The sequence below is a fragment of the Mobula birostris genome, chromosome 23, assembly GCF_030028105.1.
Source record: "Mobula birostris isolate sMobBir1 chromosome 23, sMobBir1.hap1, whole genome shotgun sequence".
In the NCBI taxonomy this organism is placed as follows: Eukaryota; Metazoa; Chordata; class Chondrichthyes; order Myliobatiformes; family Myliobatidae; genus Mobula; species Mobula birostris.
In genome coordinates this window covers 15,826,458-15,840,165 of record NC_092392.1, presented here as the reverse complement: position 1 = coordinate 15,840,165, position 13,708 = coordinate 15,826,458, and the positions used below count along the sequence as shown (strand labels likewise).

The 13,708-nt window shown below is 38.9% G+C and overlaps 2 protein-coding genes across 2 annotated transcripts in view; one reads left to right on the top strand and one right to left on the bottom strand.

Annotated features, from left to right (window-relative positions):
* The first annotated feature begins 3,552 nt into the window (after positions 1–3,552).
* On the top strand, positions 3,553–6,810 carry LOC140186604 (transmembrane protein 60-like). Its single transcript, XM_072240946.1, has one exon. It carries the CDS (start codon positions 3,997–3,999, stop codon positions 4,393–4,395), a length of 399 nt encoding a protein of 132 aa, XP_072097047.1. The 5' UTR covers positions 3,553–3,996; the 3' UTR covers positions 4,396–6,810.
* A 4,176-nt stretch (positions 6,811–10,986) lies between these two features.
* Positions 10,987–13,708, bottom strand: part of LOC140186744 (lysine-specific demethylase RSBN1L-like) — a 76,315-nt gene continuing 73,593 nt past the window's right edge. Inside the window, exons 6-7 of the mRNA XM_072241259.1 lie at positions 12,970–13,078; positions 10,987–12,225 (exon numbers count right to left, since the gene is read on the bottom strand). Of these exons, the coding sequence (XP_072097360.1) occupies positions 11,731–12,225; positions 12,970–13,078 (604 nt within the window). The 3' untranslated portion in view covers positions 10,987–11,730. The remainder of the gene's footprint in view (positions 12,226–12,969; positions 13,079–13,708) is intronic.

Here is a 13,708-nt window from a genome sequence, read left to right as displayed (position 1 = left end):
GAAGAGGGATAGGAACAGACAAGTTAGGGAAGCATTTAATTGGAGTAAGGGGAAATATGAGGCTATCAGGCAGTAACTTGGAAGCATAAATTGGAAACAGATGTTCTCAGGGAAATGTACGGAAGAAATGTGGCAAATGTTCATGGGATATTTGTGTGGAGTTCTGCATAGGTACGTTCCAATGAGACAGGGAAAGGATGGTAGGGTAGGGTACAGGAACCGTGTTGTACAAAGACTGTTGTAAATCTAGTCAAGGAGAAAAGGAGAACTTACAAAAAGTTCAAAAAGCTAGGTAATGATGGAGATCTAGAAGTTTATAAGGCTAGCAGGAAGGAGTTCAAGAAAGAAATTAGAAGGGCCAGAAGGGGCCATGAGAATGGCCTTGGTGAGCAGGACTAAGGAAAACCCCCAGACATTCTGCAAGTATGTGAAGAGCAAGATGATAAGATGTAAGAGAATAGAACCAATCAAGTGTGATAGTGGAAAAGTGTGTATGGAAACAGAGGAGATAGCAGAAGTTCTTAATGAGTATTCACTACGGAAAAGGATCTTGGCGATTGTAGGGATGACTTACAGCAGACTGAAAAGCTTGAGCATGTAGATATTAAGAAAGAGGATGTGCAGGAGCTTTTGGAAAGCATTAAGTTGGATAAGTCACTGGGACCAGACAATATTTACCCTAGGCTACTGTGGGAGGCAAGGGAGGAAATTGCTGAGCCTCTGGCGATGATCTTTGCATCAGCAGTGGGGATAGGAGGGGTTCCAGAGGATTGGAGGGTTGCAGATGTTATTCCATTATTCAAGAAAGGGGTTAGAGATAGCCCAGAAAATTATAGACCTGTGAGTCTTACTTCAGTGGTTGGTAAGTTGATGGAGAAGATCCTAAGAAGCAGAATTTATGAACATTTGGAGGGGCATGAACATTAGGAATAGTCGGAATGGCTTTGTGAAAGGCAGGTCATGCCTTATGAGCCTGACTGAATTTTTTGGGGATGTGACTAAAGACATTGATGAAGGTAGAGCAGTAGATGTAGTGTATATGGATTTCAGCAAGGCATTTGACAAGGTATCCCACGCAAGGCTTATTGAGAAATAAGGAGGCATGGGATCCAAGGGGAATTTGCTTTGTGGATCCAGAACTGGCTTGCCCACAAAAGGCAAAGAGTGGTTTTAGAGGGGTCATATTCTGCATGGAGTTTGGTCACCAATGGAGTGCCTCAGGGATCTGTTCTGGGCCCCTTACTCTTCGTGACTTTTATAAATGACCTGAATGAAGAAGTGGAGGGATGGGTTAGTAAATTTTCTGATGACACAAAGGTTGGGAGTGTTGTGGATAGCGTGGAGGGCTGTCAGAGGTTACAGCGGGACATTGATATGATGCAAAACTGGGCTGAGAAGTGGCAGATGGAGTTCAACCCAGATAAGTGTGAGGTGGTTCATTTTGGTAGGTCAAATATGATGACAGAATATAGTATTAATGGTAAGACTCTTGGCAGTGTGGAGGATCAAAGAGATCTTGAGGTCCGAGTCTATAGGACACTCAAGGCTGCTGTGCAGGTTGACTCTGTGGTTATGAAAGCATATGATGCATTGGCCTTCATCAGTCATGGGATTGAGTTTAGAAGCCGAGAGGTAACGTTGCAGCTATATAGCACCTTGGTCAGGCCCTACTTGGAGTACTGTGCTCAGTTCTGGTCGCCTCACTACAGGAAGGATGTGGAAACCATAGAAGGGGTGTAGAGGAGATTTACAAGGATGTCGCCTGGATTGAGGAGCATGCCTTATGAGAATAAGTTGAGTGAACTGCCTTTTTTACTTGGAGCAACAGAGAATGAGAGATGACCTGATAGAGGTGTATAAGATGATGAGAGGCATTGATGGTGTGGATAGTCAGAGGCTTTTTCACAGGGCTGTAATGGTTATCACGAGAGGGCATAGTTTTAAGGTGCTTGGAAGCAGGTACAATGGAAATACCACAAGTAAGTTTTTTACGCAGAGAGTGGTGAGTGTGTGGAATGGGCTGCCGGTGACGGTGGTGGGGGTGGATACGACAGGGTCTTTTAAGAGACTCCTGGACAGGTACATGGAGCTCAGAAAAATAGAGGGCTATGGGTAACCCCAGGTAATTTCTCAGGTAAGGACATGTTTGGCACAGCTTTGTGAGCCGAAGGGCCTGTAAGGTGCTGTTGTTTTCTACGTTTCTATGAAAAAGTAAAATAAAACATATTTTCACACACCCCTTAACCTTACAATCTCATCCTATAATGCATTTTAACAAAAGTTCTTTGTAACCACAGGGGCACAACATAGAGGAGCATTTAGCACTCTTGGTAACAGTTGATGCATTTTCCAAGTGCAGATATGTGCCTACATGACCTACATTTTTTAAACCAACAATTGATCTTTTTACGGATGATGATGTGGGCTTGAAGAAATTGATTGGGACTTATAACAAAGTGGCAGTGACTAAAGTGATTAAAAGAGGGGCTAAGATGAGCTAAACAGGAACTACACATTTTCCTGTGAAGATCAATTAGGAGAGAATGTGGATTTGAGGCAATTGTTGAAAAGTCTAGAGAAGATTGATGCAAAAAGGTTCATCTATTAAAAAGGTGGATTTCAGTGATGGAAACTCACCGCTAAAATGTTTAAAAGCTAGCTGGTTGGTCATGATAGCAGTTTTGAATGGCGTGTGCTTTTCTATAGTGACTACTTCATAATGTTTTGATTTAATTACATTCTTTAAACTAAAACAAATTTACCCCCTTTTAAAAATTGGAACCATTTTTTGTGTACAGAGATCAGAACATTCTAACGTTCATTTAACAGGTTTCTTCTAATGCAGTTGTATTATCAACTAAACACTGCCTTCACTGCTGTTATTATCAACAGATTTATTTTACCATTTAATAAGGTGAAAGAGAGTTTTCCCAAATGATATTTATAACCTAATTAGACAAGTTTTTTTTTGTTTCTCCCAAGAGTTTATGAGGTTGCAGGTAGCTGGAAAATAATTACATTCCTGTCCTTTAGTTACAATACATTGGTTAAACGATACAGACTCAATTTTCCATATACTGGAGATGTCAGAGATCCCGATTGCCTGCTCTATATTTCAGTTATTCAATTCCATTACAGAAGCCATTTTATCCACCGCAGTTCTTCCACTTAAAGAACTATGCAGGACAGTCAGATGATTAAACATCAGTACAGCTGTGAGATAATTCAATTCAATTTGGTCTTCAGTCGCCTCACGGTCCTCGTTGGAGTGTTACCGGCTCTGAAACATCTTTCATAAATCAATCAGATATTTTGGAGGGCTGAAATTATGAGGCTAAAACTACGAAAACTGATTTATATGTATCAAAGTGCACCATTCCTGCAAAGCACTGGATACACTTGGAACCGTCGTGTCAGTGATTCCGGAAGGGTGTCACACTGATGATTGACAACGCAACTGCACAATTCGAACTGGATACACCGATGACAACAATATTAAGCACTAATCAGATCACAGCATATAGGCGGAGCTCTGGTGTTATTAAAGGGGCATGAATTGCTCTTTTTCAGCAAGATAACGGGTTTGAAGGGAAAGTGAAAGCAAATCAGACACGGACCGAAGCGAGGCAAAGCAAAGCAGCCAAGCGAAAGCGTTTGGAACGGGATTTAAGCGGGCAGCTGAGCCCAGTGTTGGCCTGCTGGAAGCGGCAGAGCGCCGAGATCGCTGATGGAAGGTTGTTTAGCCGATTCTGAATCGTAACATGAAAGGCCAAGAATGAACGCTCTACGTGAATAAAGTCGGTATTCTTCTATCAAAGTGGTAACGTCAATAATAAAACGGATGTGCACGTGTTATATCAAAAGAGCGAATGGCGCAGCAGTCGTAAATTGAAATGAAATGCAAGTTATTTTCATAACGGATTACCTTCGCAAGAGTTTTTTGAAATATTCTGAACAAACTACTAAGTGGCGAGCATTGTGGCTTCATCTTCTTAGATGAGAATGTCATTGGCGCAGAGGGTTCTGATGACCTGGCTCTTCACCCTGCTTTTCCTAATTGTGTTGGTGCTGAAACTGGACGATAAAGCTCCTTGGAACTGGTTCCTCATCTTCATTCCGCTCTGGATTTTTGATGCTATTCTCTTAATCATGTTAATTGTAAAGATAATAGGAAGATGTAAATCTGGCTACGATAGGAATGGTACCAACCTCAAGAAGGAGGTTTGGTACTTATGTGCTATGCTGCTTAAATTAGGCTTTCAACTGGCGGTGTGCGCAAGATTGGAGCAATTTGCACAAATGAAGCTCAGTTTTATTTTTATACCCCTTTGGCTGTTAATAATTGGAGCGATTGTTGATTTAGGGTACAATACTTATTCTATGAGGCAAGATTGATGAAGACTAACGCAGAGTGAACTCTTCATTTCCGGCCTAGAAACTGCTCCATCGTGTGGCTGTTAATTGAAATAGCTGGAATGGGAGCAAAAGGAAACCCGCGACAATCGAGGCATCTAACAAAAAACGGAAAGTGCTGGAAGAAATTGACAGGGCCAGCAGCATCTATAGTTCGATAAAAAGTAATCGCCTCCGTTTCTCCTACAGGGACGTAGCTTGCCCTACAGATTATTCCCAGCATTTACTGTTGGTACTGTCGCATGGGGAAATCGTGATATATTCATTCTTTTATGTCAAAATAACTCCATAGGATGCAAATGTTATTCCTTATAACAATCTCACCCGTGCATTGTGATGTCATCGTGGTTATTAAAGTAAATGTGAATGTTTTTATATAAACACCCTGTAAATTATTGACAGGTTGCCACCGCACCTGCTGTTTGTTCCAAGCAAAAGCCGTTTGTGTTTTATGCAACTGAAATTCTTCCTTTAACATGTTAAGTTGAAAACAAACAGTATATTTACATAAGCATGATAGTTCGGTTATCTAGAATATGTATTTCCTTTTTAGGGACATGCTGTAATTATAAGATTCAGATTGGCATTCCTGCTACCTGCAATTTTTAAGCTTTGATTGTGTCAATAAGACGGCCACATATAGCAAAATCTAGAGAGACTGGAAATCTTAAAATAAAAAAAAATATAGAAGATGCTTAGGTCAACAGCAGCTGTTGTGTGGAGGAACATTGTTATTTTTCCCGGCTGATGATAGGAAAAATGTGAGAAACCCGTTGCAAGGACACAGGCCACCTGCAAGCAAATGAGCAGTTTAAATTTGCATTGTAGTCAGTACAGACATCATGGACAGATACTGTAGTTCTGTTATAAATTGCAGAAAAAGAACAGGACTACTTGTGCCATATTTAGGAGTTGTAGCACAATCTGCATCTTCAGAGAGGGTAGCAACATTGTTATGTACAAGATGGATGTCAATGTTGTGAACTTTAGGAAGCAAATAATTTCAGTTCAAGGGAATCTACATATTTGCCAATACATAACTGCACACATCTTTCTGATTTTAAAACAAGAAATTATCTGACACTGCATATTTTGTAAATAAAACAAGCAGCCATACTTGGCTTGTAAAAGATGTAATTACTGTCAACTATTTAACATGCACCAATTATTGCAGTTCATGAAGTAAAAGCAAAAAAATAGGTTTGCTGATTACGGCACATCAAGAAGATACTTGCTTGTATTACCAGCACTGCCATGAGCCAAATTTCAGAAGTGGCACTTGGGGAAGCACAAGTCCTAGCCATGTATAAATGCTACATTGTAATGTCCATGAAAGACCATTTTCTCCCTAAAATTGACAGTTTCACATTATGTGAGAACATAAAAATACAAATAATTTCTTGTTTTCAAATACTGTACTTGTAACAACTTGCAGTAATTTAAAAAAATATAATGTAGAAGTGATCACCGTTTTTCAAATCACTTTTGTTAACATTTCAGTTTGGCTTACAGCAAGACCTTCAACTGGGTTTCTTAAGATGATTGCACCATTTTCACCAATATCAGATTCAAAAATGTTTCCACCTGACATATTCAATTATATTGCTATTTGGAACATTGCATAGCCAAAGAAATAAAATTGTTTTCAATAACTCAACAACTTAACTGGATTGAAGAAGGACTTTTCTAAAGTCTATGAATGGGGTATCCTATTCTGTTTGCTCCCCATTTACTAACATTATGTCCAATAGTGTACTCCCATCCTGACCATGTATCACTTGATTCACTTAAGAATTAACAGTCTCCCTCTTCTTTGAGTAGCTCAAGTTTTTAGATACTATAAAACATCTTCCTCATCTTAGTCTTGAATGGGCAACTGTTATTCTGAGACAATGCCTTCTGATCTGAGACTCTACCACGTCAGGTAGAAATCTCCCAGTATTTACCGTCTTAAGTATTCCAACAATCTTTTTATCAGCTTATATCTTGTGCTTTTAAATACCAATGAGTGCAGACCCAGCCTATTCAATGTTTCCACATTCTTTGAAGCATCCTGGTGAACCTCAAAGGGTCATTGTGCACAAAGCTCTAACGTGGCGTAACTAATGCTTAGTACAATCGTAGCAAGACGTCCATACGTCTATATTCCCAAGTCCTTGAAGTAATATTCTTAAATGCCCTTTCAGATAACATATCCTCTACACAAAACTTGAATGTGCATAATGATCAAGGCTACCAGATTTCATTCTTTGGAGAAAGCAAGAAAACCAGTATTGCCACAGTCAACAAATACTGTAACTGAGCAGTTAAGTGTTCAATAAAATTGTTACATTTGTACACTTTTCCCTGGTATTTCTTTTGCACTTAAAATAAACATTTCACAAAATGCTGAAACAATTTGTGGTTCTGATAAAAATGTTTACTCTATTTCTGCTGAAATAACCTGACCTGTAGAGTATTTCTTCCATTTCATGTTTTAACTCAAGATCCTTTTTTATGATTTTGTTCGCCAGAATACAGCTCTTGGGTTGAATAGTTTCAACAGTGGCAAAAAAAGAGGCTGCAAAAGAACTTGGACATGGAAAAGTTTGCCATGGATTCCTGACTAGATTGTAAGCAATAACACCTGCAAGTAAAAGAAAAGACTCATATTTCGATACGACACTGTAATCAGAGTCATATGAAGAAACCCAGGGGGTTGCTTGTGTGACTAATTCCACAGAGGGGAATAAGTGGAAAGCACACAAGACTAAATGAAGACCAAATAAAAAGCAAGAGATAATTGAACAGCAGGGCTTCCTAGAACAAGCTCAAAGAAGAATAATTGGAAAATGTCAATCATCTTGATACAACTTTAGGGGATTATTTTTTTCTTGTACCCTTCTGACATTAATTTCTACAAGTTTCTCATTCTCATCATTGGCCTTCTACACTGTTTCATAAAGACATCAATGTAAGCTCAAGAAATCAAACCTTAATCAGGCACCAATCTCAATGTTTGAAATTAGACAATAATTCTACTATTCAGAATTTCACCACATCTATTTCCAATTGATCACAGACCCCTGATTCATCTCACCCATTTATTCTGCATATTAAATCTGGAGCTGGAGCTGGAGCCTTTTCAGTTCGACAGAAGGTTATCAATTGAAAACATTAGGTATGCTTCTTAGATGTTGTCTTTTATGCTGAATCTTTAGTATTGCATCATCCTGCCAAAAGTTTGCTTTTTCCACTGACTGAAATGGAATTGATAATTTAAAATACAAACCCCATTTCCAGAAAAGTTGGGATATTTTCCAAAATGCAATAAAAACAAAAATCTGTGATATGTTAATTCACATGAACCTTGATTTAACTGACAAAAGTACAAAGAAAAGATTTTCAATAGTGTTACTGACCAGCTTAATTGTATTTTGTAAATATACACAAATTTAGAATTTGATGGCTGCAACACACTCAACAAAAGTTGGGACAGAGTTACAATAAGATTGAAAAGTGCACGGAATATTCAAGTAACACCAGTTTGGAAGACTCCACATTAAGCAGGCTAATTGGTAGCAGGTGAGGTATCATGACCAGGTATAAAAGTAGCGTCCATCAAAGGCTCAGTCTTCGCAAGCAAGGATGGGTCATGGCTCACCCCTTTGTGCCAAAATTCGTGAGAGAATTGTTAGTCAGTTCAAAAGGAACATTTCTCAACGCAAGATTGCAGAGAATTTAGGTCTTTCAACATCTACAGTACATAATATTGTGAAAAGATTCAGAGAATTCAGATATCTCAATGCGTAAAGGGCAAGGTCGGCAACCACTGTTGAATGCGCATGATCTTCAAGCCCTCAGGCGGTACTGCCTAAGAAACTGTCATGCTACTGTGACAATTATAGCCAGCTGGGCTCGGGAGTACTTCGGAAAACCATTGTCACTCAACACAGTCCGTCGCTGCATCCAGAAATGCAACTTGAAACTGTATTACGCAAGGAGGAAGCCATACATCAACTCTACGCAGAAACGCCGGCGAGTTCTCTGGGCCCGAGCTCATCTCAGATGGACCGAAAGACTGTGGAACCCTGCGCTGTGGTCAGATGAGTCCACATTTCAGCTAGTTTTCCGAAAAAACGGGCGTAGAGTTCTCCGTGCCAAAGATGAAAACGACCATCCAGATTGTTATCAGCGAAAGGTGCAAAAGCCAGCATCTGTGATGGTATGGGGGTGCATCAGTGCCCTCAGCATGGGTGAGTTGCATGTATGCGAAGGTACCATTGACTCTGAGGCGTATATTAGGATTTTAGAGAGACATATGTTGCCATCAAGGCGACGTCTCTTCCCAGGACGTCCATGCTTATTTCAGCGGGACAATGCCAGACCACATTCTGCACGGGCTACAGCAGCGTGGCTTTGTAGACACAGAGTGCATGTATGACTGGCCTACTGCCAGTCCAGATCTATCTCCTATTGAAAATGTATGGCGCATCATGAAGAGGAGAATCAGACAACGGAGACCACGGACTGTTGAGCAGCTGAAGTCTTATATCAAGCAAGAATGGACAAAATTTGCAATTGCAAATCTACTACAATTAGTATCCTCAGTTCCAAAACGATTAAAAAGTGTTATTAAAAGGAAAGGTGATGTAACACAATGGTAAACATGCCTCTGTCCCAACTTTTGTTGAGTGTGTTGCAGCCATCAAATTCTAAATTTGTGAATGTTTACAAAATACAATTAAGTTGGTCAATAAAACTATTGAAAATCTTTTCTTTGTACTTTTGTCAGTTAAATAAAGGTTCATGTGAATTAACATATCACAGATTTTTGTTTTTATTGCATTTTGGAAAACATCCCAACTTTTCTGGAAATGGGGTTTGTACATTCTCTTTATCCTGCGCATGGTGGCTCCTTTAACATAATATGTAAAGATTACGGAAGGAAACACTATCTGATATAAATCCAAGTTTCACTGATTCATTTTTCATTTATGTACATTACTGACAAATTATGTGTGAATGTTGTGTTAAACCAGAGTGAATATTCACAAATTCAAGCTGATAGTACAGAATACCAGTTTGGTCAATCTTGCTGCAAATAGGGAAAGTAGTAATGGGCCAGATTGTGATCAATTAGGCTGGCCACCTATGCTTCCCTACACCCAATTCTTATTATTGCCATGATCCTAGTTAGTTGTGGTTCTGCTGATCCAATGGAATACAAGAGAGGATCTTTACAGCCATTTTGCAAATGACATCTGGTCTCCGGCAGTGGACCCAAATTTCCCAGCTTGCTGCTATCAAAGGCCCAAGGATAGTTTTAAGTAACTCTAGCAAAGCATACACTCTTACAAATTAAAATAACATTAAAAAAGGTAAGCGTTTTACTCTTCTAAATCTAGGTCAGTGAACCAATTCAAATGTACAGGGTAATGTTACCAATTACCCCCATGTGACCAATTAACCCACTGACCCGTACGTGTTTGGAATGAGGGAGGAAATTGAAGCACTCGGAGGAAACCCACACAGTCATGGGGAAACGTACAAACCCCTTACAGAGAGCGGTGGGAAATGAAGTCCTGCTGGAATTGCTTAGGCAGATATCTAAATTGTATTTTGTAGATGGTATACACTGTAGTCACCATGCACTAATGGTGCTCGGCATGCCAACCACGCAGGATGCTTTTACCTCGGTGGCATCGAGCATCTTGAACGTCATTGGATTTGTACTCACCTCGGAATATCACTTGTACTTTGTAGATAGCAAAACTTAGGCTGTCAGAATGCAAGTCATTTGCCACAGAACACCCAACCTCTGACCAACTCTTCATATCAGAGTAATCATGGTACTGGCCTGACTGGACTTCTAGTCAATGACGACCTCCAGAGAGTTCATGGGGGCGACTCAGCTATTCGTCTTAATGTTACTGGTAGGTGGATAGGTGACTTCTTGTTGGAGATAGTCATTGTTTGATACTTTTGTGGTACAAATATTACTCACCACATCAACCCAGGCCCACATGTTGTCTAAATCCTGCTGTGTACAAGTGCGGACTGTCTAGCTTCTGAGGAGTTGTAAATGGAATTGAACAATGTAAAATCATTGGCAAATGTGCCCTCTTCTGAACCTATATAATGGAAGGAAGAACACTGATGAAGCAGCACAAGATTGTTGGGCCCTTGGACATTGCCCCAAGGAATTAATGCATTGCTGATTAATCTCTACCAATCATTCTCATTTCCTATGAGGTATGACTCATGCTTTCTCCTTGATCTCCATCAATTTGTTTTACCAATGTTCCTCAATGTCACATATTTAGTGGAGCCAGCAGCCCATAAAAAGGATGGTTTGGGCAATTAATCCAAAAGCAGAAAAACCTATAAAAACTAACTGTATTGTGTAACTGTGATTAAATTCTTAAGATTTTAACATTTCTCTGTTAAACCACATGAATAAAAGAAAACATGAAAATACTTGACACTAACATCAGAACCATAAATGATTGAAGAGCTTGCAGATACTTTGTAAAGAAGCAAAGATGCTTACAGTATAAACTGACTTCAAAGGGACACTAGTACTTCATCATCTTGGAGAACAGCACATAATGAATACCTTTATTTTGAAATCTAGAATATGATAACTTTGCACTCTATTCCTTTTGCTCCCCCTCTGGGAGGGGAACAAAGAAAGTCTGGATTTGTCTGCATGGTTACACAAACTTTATCACATCTACATTAGGTGAAATAAAATAATGCTGGTGTAAAACAACCAAAGGCTAGTACAATTGATGCTTTAAGTATATAAAAATCAAAGTACACTGAACCTTTATTAAGCGGTTCAGAGTTTAGTTTGAAATCATACTACATAATTATAATAAAAATGTATTTACACTACCATGTTGACACAAATATCAGTATTCAAACCTGCAGCTAGTTTGACATAAGCTCTATGGATAAGCTTGAATCAGGAAACAATTTTGGCTCAGCTTACAAAAAAGTATATGCCGAAGTCAACTTTGCTTCTACCTGCACTACTTTTTTATCTAAAAATAAAAAAGTATTTTTTAACTCCCTCCCCCCATTTTACCTGCAGTGTGACAGTACACCCACCCCCTAAGTGCTGTTATATTTCACAGTTATGGACAGGCACTGAGGAATGTTACAAAGCTACATGTACTTTTCTGTCCTACCATGTAACAGTCTTAAGAACAGTAACAAGCTTGCCTCACAGAGCTTACATAAGCAAGAACATCACACCATTGTTTTAAGATACATTTAAAAAAAATAAAAGCTCCAAAGAATATACACATATCAATAAGAAAAGTTGTTTTGCTAATCATGCACATCTGTGTTCACTGAGAGTAGCTGTTCGTCATCTCCACAGTCAGTTTTGGTATTTGAACAAGCTAGATCTTTCAGTTCAGCTACATACTGTGAGTCAGTGCTTCCAGACGCCACTTTAATTTCTGAGAGCTCTGTGATATTAAGTTCTATCTTGATTTCTTCATGTTTTGCACTTTCAGCAGTAACATCATCACCCTGCTTTTTATCTTCAGTCTCCATTTTCATAACTGGGCACTTGGTGTCTGCTGGTAATTCTGAGCCTTCATAAGCGCAATCTTGAGCAGGTGGATCTCCTGCATCTGGATGATACTGTTTCAACCGTACGTGCCATGCTAAGCTGCACACTGCAGAGACAGTCTTGAACTGGTGTACAACATTCCGGGGAATGAAGTACACATCATTGTCATACAGTTGAATTCTAGCATAACGAATACCTTCTCTTCTTATCTGGTTGAGTTTTGCATCATCTACCCACTGAACACACTAAAAATAAGAAAACAGGCCCAACAATTAAAACTGTAAACACAATATATATCAATACAACAGTTTCTGACATACACGAGCTCAGGTACTACTGATGTTTCTCCCAAAATCACTGATAAGAACTCAACAATTTCTCATTTGTGTTTACTATTCTGCCCCCACCTATCCTACTCACTTGCCAAGTTTCATTAGTTCTTGCTTTGCCCACTAGTTGAAGTGAGCCTCACCACGGCAAAATGCGTTCTGGAAACAGTTATAAGAACCAAACACATTTTCCCTGGATTATGTCACTGACATGGTTATATCCATTCATCTATTGAGAACAGGAAGCAGCACCCATTAAATGTTCTAGTAAAGAACTAAGTTCAAACTGCTGTTTTATAAACAAAAACATTACAGCCTAATTTCTTCCTCCTGAAACACATTACCCAAGTTTGTTACAATGTGCCAGCTCTATATTTTCTTCACCCACCACCTACAGGTGCATTCTTCAGTGGGGTCATTGATATTAAGCAGAGGTGGTGGCTTTGGCAGATTATTCTCTTCCCTAAACGATAAGAACTGAACAAAGAGCTTCCCATCCTAATTGGCTCTACAGCTCATAGTCACTAGTGAAAAGCAAACACAATCTGGTAAAAAAATCAATAACCATTTAAAATGTTGGCATTTAAGTTTCAATTTTGCAGAAATTTAAAATATATAAATATTAATTGCAAATGTGGTTGATTATTTAACTTGAGTTACCTGTGACAATGGTGGCTCATGTAGATCTAACTGCAACCTCTGCACCACCTCTAAGAAATCCTCTGAATGAAAACAAATCACATCTTTGGTTATACGAGGTTGATCAGACCTGAAAATGAAAAAAAATTAAATTACCCCATTGAGCTAAAATTCAGTAATGAGGCAACTGTTCATTTTAAAGGGTGAATGACAGTTAGTGCCTGTCATTCTCGATTTGATGTGTATGCGACATGATAGGTAGCAATATGGAACCTGGACTTCACCACACATTTAATGATAAATCACAGAACAGCCAGACATTTTACAACTTAATTGACTATTTGACTTAACCCTGCTAATCAGCACATCTTGTTTCAACGATAATCCCTAAAGTACATTCAGTTTTATTACTTCATTTCAATATTCATGGTGACTTTCAGTATTTCAATAATTAATTACGTATAGCAAAAAAAAATCCTGGCTGCTGAACCTTCACTACAAACTTTGGTATTCCAATCTCTTCAAACATATTAAACAGACATCGAAATGGGAAGACTTATAATTTATTAAGAATCCATTTTAGCTAATCTTTTAGATAGCAAATAGATATTGGAAAATAGGGTTAAGGAAGAAATCTCCTGGTACACATTCTCTATACTAGGCACCTGCAGAAGCCTGACAATGAAATATTCAGCTATTTCCTTTAACAGAATATATCCAATTTATATTGTGGCTACTTTTTCTAATTTAATCCCTTCAT